This window comes from Balaenoptera musculus, chromosome 15, assembly GCF_009873245.2.
Source record: "Balaenoptera musculus isolate JJ_BM4_2016_0621 chromosome 15, mBalMus1.pri.v3, whole genome shotgun sequence".
Lineage (NCBI taxonomy): Eukaryota > Metazoa > Chordata > Mammalia > Artiodactyla > Balaenopteridae > Balaenoptera > Balaenoptera musculus.
Window position 1 is genome coordinate 80,998,307 of NC_045799.1, and position 20,711 is coordinate 81,019,017.

The window sequence follows — 20,711 nt, forward strand, 5'->3', positions numbered from 1 at the left end:
AGGCATGATGGGGCTTGGTATTCTCAACAGCATAGCACATTGATCCACGGTGACAGTCAGGGTAATGTCTGTCTTCCACCACTTTCACCCCTTTACCGTGTTGGGTGTCTTGACAGGGGTCCCCACTCTGGCATGTGGGGCATCGGGCCTTACTGGTTGATCATTTCAATATATAAAATCACTTAAATGTATTAAAAGATTAAATATTACTTTAGTCCACCCAGCCAAGTTGGTTTTTACCTGTTAGTAATTTAATCTGCTACTTATTAAATATTAATTTCATTATTTTTTACCAACCCTGCTACTTGCAGGTTATAGGGGAGAGGGGTCCTCCATTCAATGTCACGTTCTTTTGTCCAGTCTTGCACGTCATGACCTTTGAAACGTGACTCCCAATCACTGTCTGTTCAACAAGGGTGTCCATACATGGCACTCAGCTTCTCTAATCCACTAATGGTGGCACCTGGTTTGCAAGGAGACAGGGAAAAGCTTGGGTTAAGCCAGACACAGTGTCCATACAAACCAGGGCAGGTTTAGAGCCCCCACTCGGAGGGAGGAGGCTGATATAATAAATTTGCCAATCCCTCACCAACTGGAATTCTAGTGGGTGACCCCTGACTCTTTTGGTGGTTGCCTTGGGTGTTGTTTAGAACTCTCAGGATATGCTGTTACTGCATTATCCAAGTCACTGTATTTCAAGGGCAATCCAGCATCCTTGATGATACACCATCCCACCTAGGCACTGAGGTGGCCACTCTTTCTGCTGTGGTACCCAATCTACTGTATCTACTGAAGGGTCAGTTGCTAGGGCTCATATCCAAGCTAGGGCATCAGCTTCCTGATTGCCAGGGGGTGTCAATGCCTTATGAGCTGGGATGTGGGAAACAGTGAGGACTGCCTCAGGCTCTTGCAGGTGAACCAAAATGTCCCTTCACACATCCTGACCCCACAAGTGCCCACTCATGAATCATCCACCCCTTGGCTTCCCCTTGTCCAAGCCACAGGGTTAATCTCTTTAGAACAGCCCAGAACAAAGGGCTAACAATCAGGGCTCATGAATGATCACCAGTCAAACTACTCTGAGTTCCACCCATTGGCGGCTGCAGTTTAGTCCCTTCCGAGAGCTCCACCTGGAGGAGCAGTGTACACTGCTAGGAGCTGCTGCTCTGTGGGGGTATATGGGGTTTCTGTCCCCTTCCAGAGCTGGGGCCAAAATCCTAGGGGCACTCTCCCCTTCCATTGTCTCTGCCACAGTGTCTGACCCATGCCTTCTGGTGTCACAGACACATCTAACTCAAATGACTGCCCTACTTAGGCGATACCCAGAGCTACTTCACTAGTATTTTGCCTTCTCGAAAGTAGTTTGCTGCTCTGATCCCCAGTCCCATGCGTACCTTTCGTTACCTGGAAGCACAGAAGTGGAGGCACTGTGCCAGGTGGGGAATAAAAGTCCTCTTAAAACCCCCAAATCCCTACAAAGCCTTGCATCTCCTTTACATTCTTAGGGGTTGGATAGGCTTGCATCTTACCAAACACAGCTTCTGGGACAACACGCATCTCACTCGACCAAACGACTCCAAAAACCTTACAGCTGTGCTTGGGCCTTGAATTTTCTGTGGGTTCACCGCCCAACTCCCTCACAGGTGTTCCAACAAAGCCTGCAGAGTGTCCTTGCACCGGAGGCAAGTCTCCACATGTTAACATTAATCATCCATGTAATGGGCCCATTTTACTGGGGTGGGGAAGGAGAACAGGGACAGGTTTGGGGCTACCATCCCATGACATATGTGCAGGTAGCCTCGGGGAGCACTTGAAAGGTCCCCTGTTGCCCCTCCCAGGTGAAGACAAATTGATCTTGTGACTCAGTGGCCAGGGCAGAACTGATAAAGGCATTTGCTAAGTCCAGTACCACGTGTACTGGACTCCTGTACAATGCATACTGTTCACGTACTCCCAGGACCATGGCCAAGGTGTCTACGATGGTGGTAATGTGAGGCTCAGCCCCACAGATGGGCAGCACTACCTTGTTCAATTCTCGGTTGTCCAGCATCATCCACGTGAACCATCTGGCTTTTTTACCAGGCATTCTGGGCGGCTGAAAGCACTGTGGGCGGGGCGTAAAATACCCACGCAGTGCAGTTTGTGGACACCTTCTCCTATCTCCTTATGCCCCCCCCCCAGGCAATTCATATGGCGTGACAGTTACCACTCTTTGAGGGAAGGGCAAGCTTACCAGCTCCCAGTTGCTGTTTCCCCTCAGCACTGGTTTGATTCACACAGAAGCGGAAATCACAGATAGAGGTTGCAGAGTTTGACCTGGTAGGATGCCAAGGCTTATGTTCTCTGTATTAGAGAGGTAAAAACTTCATATTCTCTGGGAGTAGAATACCCAATTTTCAGTGTCAAAAGGACCTTCCTGATCATGACTGTTTGCTCTCCCTAACAGGTGAGGGGGCCAGAAAACGGAGGGTGACCATGCACTAGAGTCCACTGAGCACCAGCATCCGCCAGAGCTGTCACATTTTGTTTATTTCCGGGAGACCAGTGAATAGTGAGCTCAACATGAGGCCTTTGATTGCCTACGAGAGCCCTCACCTGGAGGCAATCTTGACCTGCATCCTATACCCGGGGTGTGGGAGGCACCCGCCCCAAAGAGAACTGTATCCCTGATGTCTCTGCTGGAACAGGTAGGGCATCGGGGATGGTAGGGGCAGATGGGGCAGGTCTGAGCTGTTGTTTGGGTTTTAAGGCTTTCTACAGGTTGACCCACCCAGCAATGTGTTGTCAGTCCATCTGTTCAGGTGAGGTTCCCACAGCCATGGAGTCAAACACATTTGCTTCCAGGTTTCTTCCCCAACCCTTTACAGCCAATTAGGATAGCCCTTTTGGCTTTCTGAGCTCCCTCTTAGTCTCTGGTCTTTCCCAGGGCCTGTGTCCATTCCTGGGATTTGTCAGTTTCCCCTAGATCAGCAATGGATTGCCAAACATCATCAGGGACTTCCCTGGCGGTCCAGTGGTTAAGACTCTGTGCTCCCAATGCAGGGGGCATGGGTTCGATTCCTGGCAGGGGACCTAAGATCCCGCATGCCTCACAGTGTGACCAAAAAAAAAAAAAATTTTTTTTTAATAAATAAATATCTTGTGCCACAACTGGGCTCAGCATTGCTATCCCATTCCACTGCAGGTGGTGGGGGCGGACGAGAGCATCTTAACTCTCATTCCTGCAGTGAATGTGGCTCAATCAGGGCCTTCAAAGACAGGGGCATAGACTACCTGTCTCATTCCCAACTCCCTAAGAATTTGTTGTACCTCCTCTATAGATTTCCAGGGTCCCATATGCCCAGGAAGGTCCCTGTCATTGGGCAAGCCTCCCCTCAGGAGAGAATAAGCCAATCTATAAAGGAGTGAGGACCTGGACCCTCCCGCCAACCCCAGCACCACACAGGTGCTGTCGGAGGGTAGAGTGTCTGATGTTGGACATCTTCTCTGCCTCCTGCCCAGTCAAAGAAACCATAGCTGCTCATATCCCACGGCTGCACCAACCGTGCCTAGTAACTTTCCCTGGCCTTTGGCTGGAATTTAGCACCTATATCCATAAGCTCAGCAGGTGTGTATTCTTTCATCATGAACCTTTCCTGGATTGGGGGCTCCTGTCCCTAACCCTGGCTGGGGTTGCTGTGGCTGTGCCTTTGTTTTCCTTTGTATTTGATTGGAGTCATAGTTACACAACTTTGTGAATCTACTAAAAACTACTGAATTGTACACTTCAAAAAGGTGAATTGGGTAGTATATCTCAATAAATAAATGTTTTTAAAAATTAGTAAAGATTGGGTGGGGGTGGGGTGAGAAAAAAACTAGAAAATATTGTTCTCATGAGCCTTTTTGGAAAATAAAAAATACTAGAAGAAAAAAGTCAGCCAAGAGATGAGTGGACAAACTACTAACTCTGATCACTGAATCTCTCTAACTGATGAAGTAAAACTAAAAACAATATGAGAATTATAGTTAAAAGATAATGAATACATTATAAAATCTAACGATGTAAAAATATGTATTGTTAATTGGGAGGGGAAAAGGAAGTTTAAGTATGACTTCCTTACCTTTTACAGCCAGCCATTTATACACATCATTTAAAACTGATTAACAAGTAATGAACTTACAAAACTACTGAACAGTACAAAGGTAAATATTAAGAAAGATAAGATAAACAATAAGGTACTACTGTACAGCACAGGGAACTATATTCAATATTTTATAACAGCCTATAATGAAAAAGAATGTGAAAAAGATTACATATATGTATGACTGAATCACTTTGCTATACACCAGAATCTAACACAACATTGTAAATCAACTACACTAAAAAAACTAAAAGATTAAAAAATAAAAAGATAATAAATACAAACAAAGGAAGTGAAGGACGGGAAGGCAGAAGAAGAAAAGTATATTGATCTAATTATTGCTCATAGCAGGGAATTCATTCCTAAAGAAACAGAATTACAGCTACGGTATAAGTCACATATTCTATAACAGTAACCATAGTAAAATAATTTAATATTCCAAATTATCAGAAGAAACAAACACAAAAGAAAGCAAAGCCCAAACAATAAAAGTGTTTTTAAGTTATAAAGCATAGGGGGGGGAAATGTGAGAAAAAAAAAAAAAGTCATATAAATAAAAGAAAATGAATTAAGCTCACCTACTTTGTAAAAAGACTTTAACAATGGCACAAAAAGGAAAACCCAACTCTACTGCATACAAAAGACACATCTCAAAGTGATTCAGAAACTTTTAAAAAATATTTTAATTATATTAGAGTGTAGTTGATTTACAATGTTGTGTTAGTTTCAGGTGTACAGCAAAGTGATTCAATTATAAATACATATACTTATATCTTTCTTTTTTAGATTCTTTTCTTGATTCAGAAACTTTTGATGGCCAAAAGTTTCCTAGGCAAATGCAAACAAGAAAGCGAAGGTCATAATATTGTTATTATTTTTGTATTATAATATTATTCTTTTATTCCTTACTTCCTTTCTATAAATTTTTATTATTTTTCTTTGGAATATCTGCCAAGGCATCCAAGGCTCATAATTCTGGCAATCTGTGTGCCAGCAATTAGAGCACAATGTTTTGAAAATAGCAAAGATCCAGTATGTTGATTCACAGACATAGTTGCAATACAAAGGGAAAGAGGAAAAATCCAAGGACTGAAGTACATCCTGATTTCAATTCTTACATTAAAATTACATTGAGATATAACATTGTACAACTTAATTTTTAACCTTATTTGCCATGCCTTAGAATCTTTTCTAACTAAAAATCAAACAGAAACCCCACAGAAGAATATTGTTTGGTATTGCTCTGGTAACCCATGCAATTTGTGTGCAGGCCTATAAACTGTTAATCTGAATCTATAATTTTATATTTCAAGATGCCTCCACCTATCACTCATCTCAGATTAAATGAAACCGAAAATAAACATGGGTTAAAACATGCAAAGCTTCCCCATCCAAACTGAGATCATAGAGTAACTCAAAATATGTAAAGTATCAAATCCAAACATTTTAATGTTGTACTGTGTGCATTCCCTAATTGTACTGTATAATTCCTACTATACTTCTCATTTTTGTAGAAAAAGGCAGTAAGTATCCATTTTAAAATACACCAAAAATATTTTTATTCAAAATTTTTTATACTCAGCAGCTCAAAATTTTTTATATTCAACAGAAATAGAGATGGCAAATTCTATGAGGCTTCATATTCAACTAAATTCCAACTCATTAAAATTGGTTTTCTTTTACTTTAAAAAAATTATCACACAGTAAAATTGACTTTTTGGTGTACAATGCAATGAATTTTAACACAGGTCTAGATTCACGCAGCCACCACTACAATCAGAACACAAAACAATTCTCCCAGTCCAGAAACCTCCCTCCGTGCTCTCTTTGCTGTCACAACCTCTTCCCACCCCTAGCTTCTGAAAGCTCCTGATCTGTCCACTATCCCTGAGCTTTGTGAGAACGTCACATAAATGGATCTTTTGAGATTGGCTTCTTTCTCTCAGCATAATGCCTTTGAGATTCATCCAAGTTATTGGTGTATCAATAGCAGTTCTTTCATTTTTATCTCTGACTTATTCCATGGTATGGATATACCACAGTTTATTTACTCATTCACCGCTGGACGGCCATTTGGATTGTTTCCAGTGTGTGACATTTCTGTGTGAACTGAAAATTTCACTTTGCTAGTGCAAACACCCAAGAGAGGGCTTGATGGGTCATATGGTGAGTGTATATTTACTTGGTAAGAAACTGCCAAACTGTTCTCCAGAGCAGCTGCACCATCTCGCACTCCCGACAGCAATGTATATTTGCTCTCCAGCCCCATCAGCACTTTACCAAGTGTCAGTGCTTTTTTAATTTTAGCCATTCTCATAGGTGTGTAATGGTGTTTCACTGTGGTTTCAATTTGCATTCCCTTAATGACTAGCAGTGATGAACATCTTTTGATATTCTTATTTACCATTTATATATCCTCTTTGGTGAAGTATCTGTTCAAGTCTTATTCACTTTTCAGTTGAGTCGTTTGTTTTCTTACAGTTGAATTTTGAGAGTTCTTTATAAATTCTGAATACAAGTCCCTTTTCAGACATGTGATTTGTAAATATTTTCTCCCATTCTGTAGTTTATTTCATTCTCTTAGCAGTGTCTCTCACAGAGCAAAAGTTTTTAATTTTGACAAAATCCAATGTATCCGTTTGTTTCCTTCTATAGACGGTGCTTTGGGTACCACAAAAGACACTTTCTAATGGCAGGGTGTACAATTCACAATGAAGATATGAGAGTTATGAACATCTATGCACCAATTTGCAACGCATCAACATTTTTTGAGCTAAACTTATACAAAATATAAGAAGAAACAGACAGAAGCATGTGAGTAACAGAAAACTAATTCATTTCTCTCAGCCCAGGATAAATCAAATGGACCAAAAAAGAAATGAATGTAGAAAGGGTTTAATAGAATATAAAAAGCCTGAATAACATACTAAGGCAAATCTGATTCATCTATATAATGAATACTGTACCCTGAAAACAGATCTTTTTTGCAGGTGCCAATGGAACATTCTAATGCAGACTTTACCATGCATTAGACCAAAGAAAGAAAACACATCCCCAAAAGAATTCTACAGTATTTCATCAGTGGTCAGGGAAGAGTCAGAGAGGTGGGGCCTGGGGCTGCACTGGGCTGTGGGTCCTGAGAGTGACTCAGAAAGCACTAACCTCCTCTGACCATGGGCAACCCATGCCCTCAGGCCCTGGCCAGGCTGAGGAGAGTGGTATCCTGCTGTAGGGAGGGGTCTCTGGGTGTGGGAGTGGAGTGGAGTGGAGTGGAGGTGTGAGGTCCCCAATTGTGAGGAGGAAGCATCCCTGGAAACTGCAGAGACCATCACCTGTCCTTCTCCCCCCAAGTTTATCCTGGTTCCGCTCTTGCCCCTCAAAACGCCGGGGCAAGACCCTCGCACCTCTCACCCAGACCCCATCATCTTCATGGTCCAAGATAGCTGGAAGGTCTGACAGGCAGAATCCCAGGAGGGAGTGAGCAAGGGAGGGAGGGAGGGAGGGCGGGACAGAAGGCAGGAAGGGAGGAGGGGAGAGTGGGAGGCAAGTAGGAAGCTGTCCCTGCAAGCGCAGGGACCCACCCCCATCCCTTTTCATTTCTCAGACTCTAGGAGTTAACTTTCTGGAAGTCACAGAAGAGGTGACTGGCTCTGAAGCACAACCCCATCTCAGGCCAGAGTTCCCATCCAAAATCCAGGGCCTCCACTTACCAGCTGATGAAAGTAAGCAAAAGCTTAACCTCTCTGTGTGTCAGTTTCAGTTTCCTGACTGTTAACGTGTAAGGATTACAGGATGTATCCCTTTGGAATGTTGTGAGCAAGAATGAAATAGGATGATGCTTTGCCACGCGATCAGTCCAGCAGCTGGCAAACAAGCCCCCAGTAAATGCTGATGTGGAAGTAACGCTGAGTCTGGGCTACTCACCAACCCCACTCTGGTGTCCGCATGTTGTAGACATTCACCTTGGGGCTACAGCTGTCCGCAGGACCACTGGCCATGCGGCTAACCTTGCAGGCAGCCCCAGACAGGCCCTGCTGGCCTCTGCACCACTCCTGGATCCGATGCCTGGTGTCCCTGGACCACAGCCAGGTTCATTCAAGGAACCTCTGCTTTGGGATGGCTCTCATTGGCTGGCTGATACCTGCAGGGCAGCCAGGAGCAGCTGGAAACATTTACAGGAGCTCCCTGGGTGTCATAGATAGTACTTAGTTCAACCTTTCCAGCTGTTCCCAAGAAGTCATCCAAGATGCATTGCTAACATTTAAACCGAATCCATCATCAGGGTTGGCTGAAGCCTGTGTGAAACCAGGATCTGAGCGGGCAACAGGTCAGCGCTCCAGGATCCATCAGGTGGGTGCTGAGTCACACTCCTGGATCCTGAGTTCCTTCAGGGTTCTGACACAGAGCAGATAAATGATAACACGGGGCTAAATGCACTCACTGTGAATTAAATTACACTTTTCATTTCTTTCGGAACCATTATAGCTTATGGATGGAAATCAACCCCAGGGGTGTCCGGATGTCTATAATTAATCAGTCCGGGTCACAGGGATATGAAACCCCGGCTCCACCCTGTCCTCACCTAGAAAAGGGGAGAAAATAAAGGATGTTTGATGAACTGCATGGGAAAAACTGTGAACTGGTTAAATATTTAACAGAACTGTGAAAATAAAATTAGACTATCCAGAGACTGGCTTAAAAATGTGTGAAATACGCAAAACTAGCAAAAGAGGAGAAAGGTAAAAACAGGATGGACGGGTGAGTCCAAGGAGGAATCACATGAAATGATGAAACTTGGCTCAAGTATGACTGTTAGGCCAACCTTCAGAAGGGGTCACAGGGAGGGGTGGGGAGAGGGGAGGAAAGTCTCCCGCATGGCTCAGGCTCCCAACTCTGCAGGTCAACAACCTAGCTTAACGTGGATTGTGGCAGAGGTCACATCAGGTGCCCTCCAGCCCTAGGTGGGGGCAGTCCTGGAGAACATCCTTGGCCTGAAGCAGCGCCCCTGACTCGCTATGAGCACGGGGGTGATGGGAGGACCCCGGTGGGAGCGCCGCGTCTGGAACCCGTGTGCTGCCCTCACCCTTCCACCCCCAGCGCTCTCACTGGCCTCCGCCTAGTCGGTCCCTCCTCCGGGAGCGCGCAACGGAGACGCTCAGCGCTACCTGCAGCGGCAGCGCCGGGCCAGCCAGGCCCACGCCTAGCGCCCTCCAGCGGATGACCACCTCGCAGCGCCCGAGAACCAGTGCGTGTCCGTGGAGAAGCAGCTGGGGACAGCAGAGGTCCCAAGTCACAGAAATCGCAGGATGGGGACGTTCACGAAAGAAAGGGGGTGGGCGGGATTCCCTGGCGGTCCAGTGCTTAGGACTCCGCGCTTTCACTGCGGTGAGCCCGGGGTTCAATCCCTGGTTGGGGAACTAAGATCCCGCAAGCCGCAGGGTGCGGCCGGTAAAAAAAAAAAAAAAAAGGAGCGGGAAAGGGGTGTACCGGGGTGGGGGACATCAGCCCTGAATTGAAACATTTTAGAAGTGTGTTTCAGTCGTGCACTGACGAGGCAAAGGAAGCCTTCGTGCGGTTTGGCAAACGTCTGCTACCCCCAGTATCTGCCCCCCCTTCTTCCTTAGTATTAGGACAGCCAAGTTTTAGATGAGTAACCTGTCATCCAGAGCAAAAACTACATCTCTGAACTTCCTGTATAGCCAGTTATGACCTTAGGATTAAGTTCTGACCAGTGGGATAGAAACTGAAGTTCTGTGTCTGTGATTCCCAAGAAATGTCCTTAAAGGGAGGAGTGATGCCCTTCTTCAGTCCTTCCTCCTTCCTGCTGGCTGGGAATGTAGATGTGATGGCTGAGGCTCCAGCAACCATATTACACCGTGCAGTGGAAGCTACATACTGAAGACAGTTAAGTAACAAAATTCTCTGTAAAGGAACCAGGTCCCCGATATCAAGGGCACCCTGCCAACCCTGCATGGCCTACTTCTGGGTCCCTTTTATCTAAGAGAGAAATACATTTCCATTACATTTCATTCAAGCCATTACTGTGTGGTTTTCTGTCTCACATAGCTGAACTGAATCCTAGCCAATAAACAGAGGAGATGAGAATCCTTTTTGTTGGCAGAGGTGGTCAAGGACTGTAATGGAAGTAGGGGTTCCCTGTGTTAGCAAAGGTGGGAGACAGAGATGCAAGGAAAGTATCAATAGAATTGGCAGCACTGGTGATAGAAGTCAGATTGATTCCTGGGTAAACAGACATGGTGAAGGAAGAAATGGATCAAGGACATCTCTGTAGTGGCAGCTGTGTAGGGTGGGGTCACAGAGGACATCGGGGAGGTGAACATGCTGGACTATGTAGGGACAGGTGTCATGGCTAGACAGGTGAGGTCCCTGTGTTGAAAAAGGTTGGAGAGAGGCTCAAGGTCAAAAGAGGAACTGTTCCCGGAAGTTCTATCCATTTTAAAGAACCAGCTCAAGTCCTTGTCCATCTCCCTTGGTGGCCAGAGGTGTCCCTGTTAGTTCTTGTAGCCGCTGACTGCCCACAGCACCTCCTGCTGACCCCCACAGCCTGTTGATCCCAAGGAGGTCAGTGTGGCCTGACTGTGAGGGCAACTCGTCCAGCATTTCTCCTCACGCAGTCCTCAGACCACCCTCATGGGGCTGCGCTGACCTGTTAAAAACACAGACTTAAAGGCTCCACTCAATACCAGATGGATCAGCCCCTCTAAGTGGCCCCATGATTCTGACATATACTCAAGTCCAATCCACCTTTTTATATGTCAGGAAACAGAGGCCCAGACAAGGAGTGTGGCCCCTCCAGAGGTCTCCCTGCCAGTCAGCAGGACACTGAGGGAGAAGCCAGTCCAGGGCTTGCTCCAACGCCCTGTGGATCTCCCAACACCTGCACCCTTTATCTTGGCTCTCTCCAGTGGTCAGCTGCTAATTTTAAAACTCTCTGAGATGGGGACACAATCTGCATGATCTCCTCCATGCTCACAATCCTGGGACAAACTGGCGGCTGAGGACACACCGTGTCTCCTCGGCACATCTCCCAGAGCTGTGTGCAGCTGCAGAGCCCTGGCCTCCTTCTGCAGCACCCCCCGAGCAGGCACAGGGCCTGCACGCCCTAGGACTCCACGTAGACTTGCAGATTCTTCTGGCTGGACATTCAACTGACCCCTCCCTGACCCAGGGCCTGCAGAAGCACAGTAGGGGCTCCAAGATCAGAACACCCTCCTCAGATCCCAACCTAACCCCCTACCGGGCCTGCCTGCCCTTCCACCCATCTCCTAACCCTAACCCTGCCCTCCCCACGCCTGGGGAAGGAGGAGAAGGGTATTGACATAACTGGCTGCATGCCCTTTCTGCCCCAGAATCTGAAGCATCTGCAGGTGTAACTTCCCCTTCCCTCTCCTACTGGCTGACCTTCCATATTCCACCCCCCAGCCCCACCCCCCCCGCCAAAATAAAGTTCTGACTGGCTTCAGAAGACTCCACAAATCTAGAAAAAAGGTACAGATGAACCGGTTTGCAAGGCATAAATAGAGACACAGATGTAGAGAACAAACGTACAGACACCAAGGGAGGAAAGCGGGGGTGGGGGGATGAACTGAGAGATTGGGATTGACATGTATACGCCAACATGTATAAAACAGATAACTAATAAGAACCTGCTACATAAAAAAACTAAATTAAATTAAATTAAAAAAAAAAAGAAAGCTCCACAACCTGCCTTGCCCTTACCTGCCATGGATTCCCCCACAGGTACTGCCCCACTGATGCCATTTCCAAGCGGGCAGGAGCCAGCGCTCACCTCTCCGAGGTCTCTGCTGGGCCTACTCCTAAAACATGCCGTCTTTTCACCTTCTGAGCTATCACCAGTTCATGACAACCCCAGGCTATAAGCTGTCCCTGACCTCGCTTATCTCCGTGGTCCGGGCCTAGGAGTTCATGACTACAGAAGTCAGGTGAGGCGACCGCGTGGCACAGCCCGTTCAGGAGAGTGACAAGGAGGCAAGTCCCCATCACCCCCAAGGCCTTTATGGGCCATCCCAGTTTCCAAGTCTGGAGCGGCTGCCTTCGGCGCCACCTGGCGGCCGCCGCCCGAAAGCGGAGAGTGGACCCAGCGCGGGCCGGTTCCCGCGGGACGGGTGGGTAGGCTGGGGGGAGTCGCCCATCTTAGAGACCCGAGACCAAGCGGCCCAGGGCCTGGCACGTCTTTGGATTCCCGCGGATCCCGCGGTCCTCGCGAGACCCCGAGACCCGGTGCCATCCGGCCCCTAGCGGCGGCAGACGGCCTAGTCGGACGCCGCGGGGCGCTCGGCGGCCGAGTGAGTGTGCGCGCATGCGCCCGCCCCACGCATCGCCCCGCACCGCCGCGCGCGCGCACGCACGCACACCCCGACGCTCGCCCGCGCCGGGCGGTCTCCCACGCAGTGAGCGGGCAGCGAGCTCCTGAGCCAGCTACCCCGGGAGAGGAAGGGGCTTACGCGCGGCGAGCTAGCGCGGGCACACCAAGACCCATTTTTTTCCACCTCACTTCGCGCGCGGAGACGCCGCCGTGGCCACACCGTCCTCATGGGTGACCCCCTCCGGGCGGGACCTGGGGGGGCCCGTGCGGTCCAGGCCCCTCCGACCAGGCTGCGCGAGCCCAGGCCAGGCCGCTCCCACCTGCCGGCCGCGGCGGCCAATGAGAGCCTGGCCTGGTGATGTCATGCCCCGACCGGACCCTGGTGACGAGAAGTCCGAGGTCACCCGTCAGGGAACGAGCGCAAACCCACCCGCGGGGGTTCCGGAAGTTTCCACTGCGGCGGCGGCCTCACCCCGCAGCCTCGCGCGTGCCACCACGTTGGCCTTCCTTGTCGGGTGTCCCGGAGTCACCTCTCCCTCCCCCCGGGGGCCTCCTCCCTCTTCGGGGGTCCCCTTCGTGTCCCCTCGTGATCTCATGTTCACATTCTCATTCTCACAGGTGTCACCTTTTCTCCACCGGTGCCACCCGGGCCCCTGAGGGGGTCCTCAGCCTCATTTTCACGTGCCGGTCCTCCCATGCCACCCCTGCTCTGTCGTGGCCAGGGATGCTCATTTATTCGGCCCCCAGCCCCGACTTGTCAATGTGTCCAAGTGTGTCCGTCCGTCTGTGAATGTCGGTCACTGCATGAGACTGTCCGTCTGCGTGTGTCTGTCCCCGCGGGCTTCTGTCCGTCTGTCTGTCCCTGTGGGTGTCTGCTCCGCCGCTGAGGGTCTTTCTGTCGTGTCTGTCACTGCGTGTCCGTCTGTCGGCGTCTGTCACTGGAGTGCGTCTGGACCCCGGGGTCTCTGGGTCTGGGCTCCGAGAGAGGGAGAGGGAGAGGAGGTGGCAGCCCGGGGAGGCGGGGAGGGGCGGGGGCGGAGACAGTGGGCGGGGGCGGGCGGGGGCGCCGAGCGGCCCGGAGGGGGTGTGTGCGGGGGGCCGGAGGCGACGGCTGTCAGAGTCGGCTCAGCCTGCGCTGGGGAACATCGGCCGCCTCCAGCTCCCGGCGCGGCCCGGCCCGGCCGCCTCAGGTGAGTCTCCCGCCCCGCCCGGGACCCTCCTCCGGCCCGCGGCCCACTCCGCGTCCCGGGAGCGGTGCGCTCCCCGAGGGACCCAGGCTCCCAAACAGGACGCCCACCGCGCCCCGGGGCCTGCCCAGCGACGCCCCCCGACGCCCCACACTCACCCTTAACTCTTCCCTCACCGCCGCATACTTAACGATTGCCTGCGCGGGAGACAGCATCCCGCAGGGCCAGCTGCCGCCTCTGCTCTCGAATTCCTGTGGGGACCCCCGAGCACCGCTGCCCCTGCTCGCCCCCAAGTCTGGGGCCACTGGAAGATGCCCCCTGCTTGGTGGCGGAATCCGAGCTGCGCAGGTTCCTGGAGCCCGGCTGGGCCCTCCGGGATCCCGCGACCTCAGCGCCCCTGCGCAGCTCCCAGCCGGAGCCCCCACCCAGACCCAGGCGTCCCCCTCCCGCGGGGACTCCGTCTCTATTTTAGGGGAAGGGGAGGCTTAGCGGAAGCCCCGAGTTATAATTAGCCCCACTCGGGTTTCCTAGTTAATCTCCATCACCACCACCCCAGCTCAGGGCGGCGAGGGCTCGGTGAGGGGTGACCGGCGGGAGAGGGGGGAGTTCCGACCCGGGGAATTTTGATCCCTTGGCTGGAGATGCCGGAACCGCAGCAGCTGCTGCCCCAAAATAGCGCTCCTGCCCCTGCAGCCGGGGATCTCCGGAGCTCCGAGAACGCAGGCGTCCCGGCTCGCCCTTCAGACCCCTCGGCAATGCCCGCGAGCCCCCAGACCCCCGCCCCAAGTTCCCGGCTCCTGGACTCGGGGCGGGGAGCGCCGTCCTTTTCTCGGTCTCTACTGCCTCCCGCTGGCGGCAGCGTGCACCGCAGCATCGGATGGATGGGGGACTCGAGTCTTGTGGGGCCAGGTCTAGCGAGCCTGTTGGCTGAGGCTAGGCGAGGGGGGTGCGCAGTTGACGGGCATCCGCGGGTACCAACGCGCTGTGTCAGACAGTGGATGAGGCGGGGCTGGGTGGGGCAGGGTGTGGAGTAGGCAGGATTTGGGGTACCCCGGGAACTGCGACTCCCACACCCTGAATGCCCGACCCACACCCCCCCAGGGTCCGGCCCTGGCCAACTGTATGAGAGGCTGAGCCTTCACGCCACCTCAAGCTCCCCCGTCGGCGCCTCCCGTCAGTGAGGGCCCCGCCCCTGTCGGGTGGCCTGCGGCCTCCGGTGCTGGTGCCCCGCAGCACTGCTCGCACTGGGCCCAAGGCAGTCCACCCAGCTGGGGGAAGGAAGTGAGGGCGGTGGGTCTCCTGCGGGGCAGGGGAGGGTATTGCTTGGCGGGTCTGTCTCTGTTCCCTGCATTTGTCCGTCTGGGTGTATGTGTGTGTGTGCCTGATCTCTGTCCCCTCTTGCTTCTCCCTGCCTGTGTCCTTGTCTCTGCCTGTCTCCCTCCCTCCCTCCATTTCTCTCCTCCTTTCTGCCAACCTGCCCCACCTCCTCTGCAGCTCAGTGATAACCCCTGGGCAAGAGTGTTACCTAATCATCTCCTCCCTCCTGGCAGCTTTGAGCCTTCACCCTCTGCCTTTCTTTCTCCCAGCAGACACCTGCCTGCCTTGGCAGCCATGAGGCCCCCGTGGTGTCCCCTGCACACGCCCTCCCTGGCTTCCCCGCTCCTTCTCCTCCTCTTCCTCCTGGGAGGAGGGGCAGAGGCTGAGGGCCTAGAGGACCCAGAGCTGCTGGTGACGGTGCGTGGGGGCCGGCTACGGGGCCTCCGCCTAATGGCCCCTGGGGGCCCTGTCTCTGCTTTTCTGGGCATCCCCTTCGCAGAGCCACCTGTGGGCCCCCGTCGCTTTCTGCCACCAGAGCCCAAGCGGCCCTGGCCAGGGGTGCTGAATGCCACAGCCTTCCAAAGAGTCTGCTACCAATATGTGGACACCTTGTATCCCGGCTTTGAGGGCACCGAGATGTGGAACCCCAACCGTGAGCTGAGCGAGGATTGCCTCTACCTCAATGTGTGGACACCGTACCCCCGGCCTGCGTCCCCCACCCCTGTCCTCGTCTGGATCTACGGGGGTGGCTTCTACAGCGGGGCCTCCTCCCTGGACGTGTATGATGGTCGCTTCCTGGCCCAGGCCGAGGGGACTGTGCTGGTGTCCATGAACTACCGGGTGGGAGCCTTTGGCTTCTTGGCCCTGCCGGGGAGCCGGGAGGCCCCAGGCAATGTGGGTCTACTGGATCAGAGGCTGGCACTGCAGTGGGTGCAGGAGAACGTAGCAGCCTTCGGGGGGGATCCAATGTCAGTGACTCTGTTTGGGGAAAGCGCAGGTGCCGCCTCCGTGGGCATGCACCTGCTGTCCCCACCCAGCCGGGGCCTGTTCCACAGGGCCGTGCTGCAGAGCGGGGCACCCAATGGGCCCTGGGCCACAGTGGGTGTGGGAGAGGCCCGCCGCAGGGCCACGCTGCTGGCCCGCCTCGTGGGCTGTCCCCCTGGTGGGGCTGGTGGCAATGACACAGACCTGGTGGCCTGCCTGCGGACACGGCCGTCTCAGGATCTGGTGGACCACGAGTGGCATGTGCTGCCTCAGGAAAGCGTCTTCCGCTTCTCCTTCGTGCCTGTGGTGGATGGAGACTTCCTCAGTGACACGCCCGAAGCCCTCATCAATGCTGGAGACTTCCATGGCCTGCAGGTGACTAGTGGCTGGAGGGGGTGGAGCTGCTTCCTCTAGGCCTGTTCTTCCACCTGCCCCTCCCCGTGGGGACCCAGGCATGAGGGCTCCTCAAAACCCACTCCCAAAGGCCCAGGCTTCTGGGCCCCATGGCCCACTCCTCTTCCCTGAGGGCTCAATCCCAGGGTGGTCAGTGGGACAGAGAGGAAAGGAAATGTGGGTATATTTTCTCTTTCTCTCTTTCCCTTCCCCAATCTCGAACTCTCTTCCTCCCTGGTTCTGGGTCTATAACTGTTCATCTCTCTGGCTCTTTGTCCATCTGTTTCTGTCTGCCTGTCTGTCTGTGCTTCCCCTCCCCCCCCATCCCTCCATCCTGTCCCCTCAGGTGCTGGTGGGTGTGGTGAAGGATGAGGGCTCCTATTTTCTGGTTTACGGGGCCCCAGGCTTCAGCAAAAACAACGAGTCTCTCATCAGCCGGGCCCAGTTCCTGGCCGGGGTGCGGGTCGGGGTCCCCCAGGCAAGTGACCTGGCTGCCGAGGCTGTGGTCCTGCATTACACAGACTGGCTGCACCCTGAGGACCCGGCGCGCCTGAGGGAGGCCATGAGTGATGTGGTGGGCGACCACAACGTCGTGTGCCCCGTAGCCCAGCTGGCTGCGCGACTGGCCGCCCAAGGCGCTCGCGTCTATGCCTACATCTTTGAACACCGTGCATCCACGCTCTCCTGGCCCCTCTGGATGGGGGTGCCCCACGGCTACGAGATCGAGTTTATCTTCGGGCTCCCCCTGGAACCCTCGCTAAACTACACTGTCGAGGAGAGAACCTTTGCCCAACGACTGATGAGATACTGGGCCAACTTTGCCCGCACCGGGTCAGCGGGGCTGAGGGGAGGAGGGCCTCCAGGAGCCAGGCAGGCAAGGGTGGGGGGGAACAGACAGAGAGGGAGGGAGACAAGCAGAAAGGGCGGGGTGGGGGGGGGCGAGTTCACAAAGGAAAGGAGACAAAGGGGGAGAGAGAGAATGACAAAGGAGACCCCGGGAGAAGGGAAGGAGGGAGGAAGGCAAGGTGGCAGATCCTGATGAGACAAGGACAGAGCTGAGGGAGGCAAAGAGAACAGAAGAGACAGACAAGGAGAGACAGACAAAGGAGTTACCAGAGCAGTTAGGAGCGTGGACTGTAGAACTGGATCAATTGGATCAGTGATGATTTTTTTAGCTGTGACACACACGAATGCACACACACGCACACAGTTTACCTATCTGAAGAAGGGGACCATAAATATCCCATCACATGGGTGTCCGCAGAAGTAAACATGATGTTTGTAGAGATAGGACTGGGCCTGAGTATATAGTAAGGGCTCAATAAATCATAGCAATTTTTTAAATGGGAGAAACAAAGATGGAGCAGAAAAATTGAGGGAAATAAAAAGAGGAACAACAGAAAGAGGGAGGGCAGGAGGAAGGGAAAGACTCCAGAGGACGGAGCATATTGGAAAAGAGAAAGGATGAAGGAGAAGGTGGGAGGGAGGAGACGGGGCTCTCCCTGGAGCCTAAGAGGGAACGGCACGGGTCAGGAAGCAGCCTGCCTCCTCCTACTCTCCATCTCCATTCCCCAGCCCCCAGGGGCTGAGCTTTCCCTTTCCTTCCGCAGGGACCCCAATGACCCCCGGGACCCCAAAGTCCCGCAGTGGCCACCATACACGGCGGGAGCGCAGCAGTACGTGAGCCTGAACCTGCGGCCGCTAGAGGTGCGGCGGGGGCTCCGCGCCCAGGCCTGCGCCTTCTGGAACCGCTTCCTACCCAAATTGCTCAGCGCCACCGGTACGCAGGGGCCATCGGGCAGGGGCTGGGAGGAGGCGGGGGAGAAAAGGGGCGCGGAGAGAGAGAGAGAACTGGGAGCCGGCCGGGTGTAACCCCTCTCTTCTCCCCCCAGCCTCGGAGGCCCCCTGCACCTGCTCAGGCCCCGCCCACGGGGAGGCTGCCCCGAGGCCCAGGCCCGGCCTCCCCCTATCCCTCCTCCTCCTCCTCCTCCTCCTCCTCCTCCTCTCCCGGCTCCTGCGGCTGTGACCACGGCCTCTTCCCTCTCCGGCCTCAGGGGGCCCCTCCTCTAATGAGTGGTCGGACTGTGGGGAAGGGCTCCACTCAGGGATCTCCGACCCAGCGCCCCCTCCCTCCTCAAACCGAGAAACTCAAACTGGACAGGGCTGGGGGCGGGGGTGGGTGGGGAGGGGAATGGGAGGACACCTACGACCCATCTCAGGGATCCACACGCTTTTATTGTTTAAATGGAAATGAAAAAGCCAATTTTCTTTTTTTATAAAATTTTTATTTGGAGCCTGAGCTTGGTGTTGGGGTGGGAGGGAGGCCCTAGGGCTAGATAGCACCCCCCAGTGGGGCTATAACCTCCAACCATTTCTGTCTCTTCTCTTTTCCCCACCAACCCACGGATCCTCCTCCTCTGATCCCTTCTGTCCCCCTGTCTTCCGGTCATTTTCTTCCCCTCCCTCCTCCTTCCCGCCATCCTTCTCCGACCCCGCCTCTACCCTCGTCCTTCCCCTGGTCTTCCGTCTGTCGCATGTTCTCCTGATCCTCTTTCCACCACCCCACGTGGTCTCCTACATTCTCCGTGTGTCCTCCCTGAACTCACGCCCCCCTCCATGTCCGTTCCCGTCCTTCCCCATGTCCTCCCCCCCACCCACTTGCCGGGCACCCTGGCCGCAGACACGCTGGACGAGGCTGAGCGCCAGTGGAAGGCTGAGTTCCACCGCTGGAGCTCCTACATGGTGCACTGGAAGAACCAGTTTGACCATTACAGCAAGCAGGATCGCTGCTCAGACCTGTGACCCAGGAGGGACCCCCTCGTCCCGCTGCCCTGCCCACTCCGCCCGGCCCCTCAGCTGTATATACTATTTATTTAAGGGTCGGGATATAACACAGAGGATCCCTAGACCCTGCCCACCCACCCCCGACTTTCCCCTGGGGCTCCCCGCCCTCTGCATGCCTCGGGCCGAGCCCCCTCCCCCGCGGTGCCTTCGCCCCTCTGGGCTGCCAATAAACTGTTACAGCCACAGGAGTGTGCGCGGTTGGGGAGCTAGGGCCCGGGCAGAATGCCTCAACCACTGGGATTGAGTGAATGGAGGGATGGGTGCTAAAGCCGGCGGGAAGAGCGGATCTGAGAGGTGGGGTGATGGGCGCCCGCGCCACGCCCCCGCCGCGGCGGCGAGTACAATCAGCCGCTGCGGCGAGTACATTCCGCCCCGCGAGGTGGAGCTCACGCCTGCGCAGTGAAGGACGGCGGCGCGGCCGCGGCGGTGCATTGTGGGAGCCCCGCGCGGCGGCTTGGTGCTGGTTGCTGTGGGGCGTGCCACGCGTTTAAACCTGGGCCCGGACGAGAGCGACCCCAGGGCCTGTACGCCGGTCCTGCCCGCAGTTAGCCCAAGACTCGGGGCCGAGAGGAAGCGCTAGAGCCCAGAGTTCTCCCTGGAGTTCGCTCCGCGCCGCCTGGAGGACGGATCTGCCCGGCCCGGCGACCGCCGCTCCCGCCGCTCCCGCCCACCGCCCTGGAACCGCTGAAGGACGTCCACCTGGGCCTGGCCCCGCCCGGCCGCGGCGGCGGCCGCGCTCGCCTGGCCCTCCTCTCGGGCCATTACATTTACTATCATTATGGCTGCGACGGCGTGGACGACCGGGGCTGGGGCTGCGGCTACCGCACTCTGCAAACGCTGTGCTCGTGGCCAGAGGGCCGGCCGGCGGGCGTACCCGAACTGGCTGCAGTGCAGGCGGCCCTGGAGGACATGGGCGACAAGCCCCCCGGGTTCCGGGGCTCTCGGAGCTGGATCGGCTGTGTAGAGGCCAGCCTCTGCCTTGACCACTTCGGGGGTCCCCAAGGGCGCCTATGTCACGTGCCCCGTGGAGCAGGGCTTCAGGGGGAACTGGAGAGGCTTTATTCCCACTTCGCAGGGGGCGGGGGACCTGTAATGGTTGGAGGGGATGCGGATGCCCGGTCAAAGGCCTTGCTGGGAGTGTGCCTGGGGCCAGGCACAGAAGCCTACGTCCTGGTATTGGACCCTCACTGCTGGGGTGCCCCGAAAAACCCCAGTGAACTACAGGCTGCTGGGTGGGTGGGCTGGCGAGAGGTGAGCACAGCCTTTGACCCCAACTCCTTCTACAACCTGTGCTTGACCAGCTGTAACTCGGAAAAGCAGCTGCCCACCCTGGACTGAGGCTAAGGACCCAGAACTGAGCCTTCCCTAGCACCATACCCGTTGATCTAACCCATCTCAGAGGCAGAGGCTGCCTGATGTCAGACCCCCAGGAAGTCCCAGCAGAGCCTGGGATCTTTGGTGTCAATAAAGTGGCAAGGCCCAGCCAACCATGGCCCCAGCTAATTTTTGGGAGAATCT

General features: G+C 54.0%; 2 protein-coding genes across 3 annotated transcripts; both read left to right on the forward strand.

Moving 5' to 3' along the window:
• The first annotated feature begins 13,552 nt into the window (after nucleotides 1-13,552).
• ACHE (acetylcholinesterase (Cartwright blood group)) lies at nucleotides 13,553-19,378 on the forward strand. Of its 2 annotated transcripts, none has more exons than XM_036827394.1 (5): nucleotides 13,553-13,658; nucleotides 15,245-16,331; nucleotides 16,696-17,180; nucleotides 17,960-18,129; nucleotides 19,030-19,378. In XM_036827394.1, exons 2-5 carry the CDS (start codon nucleotides 15,267-15,269, stop codon nucleotides 19,149-19,151), a joined length of 1,842 nt encoding a protein of 613 aa, XP_036683289.1. In that variant the 5' UTR covers nucleotides 13,553-13,658; nucleotides 15,245-15,266; the 3' UTR covers nucleotides 19,152-19,378. The 2 variants fall into 2 exon arrangements, with proteins under 2 accessions (XP_036683289.1, XP_036683290.1); XM_036827395.1 differs by having other exon boundaries at nucleotides 15,242-16,331; nucleotides 19,030-19,376.
• Nucleotides 19,379-19,461: 83 nt separating this feature from the next.
• Nucleotides 19,462-20,677, forward strand: UFSP1 (UFM1 specific peptidase 1 (inactive)). The gene has a single exon (XM_036827396.1). It carries the CDS (start codon nucleotides 20,103-20,105, stop codon nucleotides 20,529-20,531), a length of 429 nt encoding a protein of 142 aa, XP_036683291.1. The 5' UTR covers nucleotides 19,462-20,102; the 3' UTR covers nucleotides 20,532-20,677.
• Nucleotides 20,678-20,711: the final 34 nt, after the last annotated feature.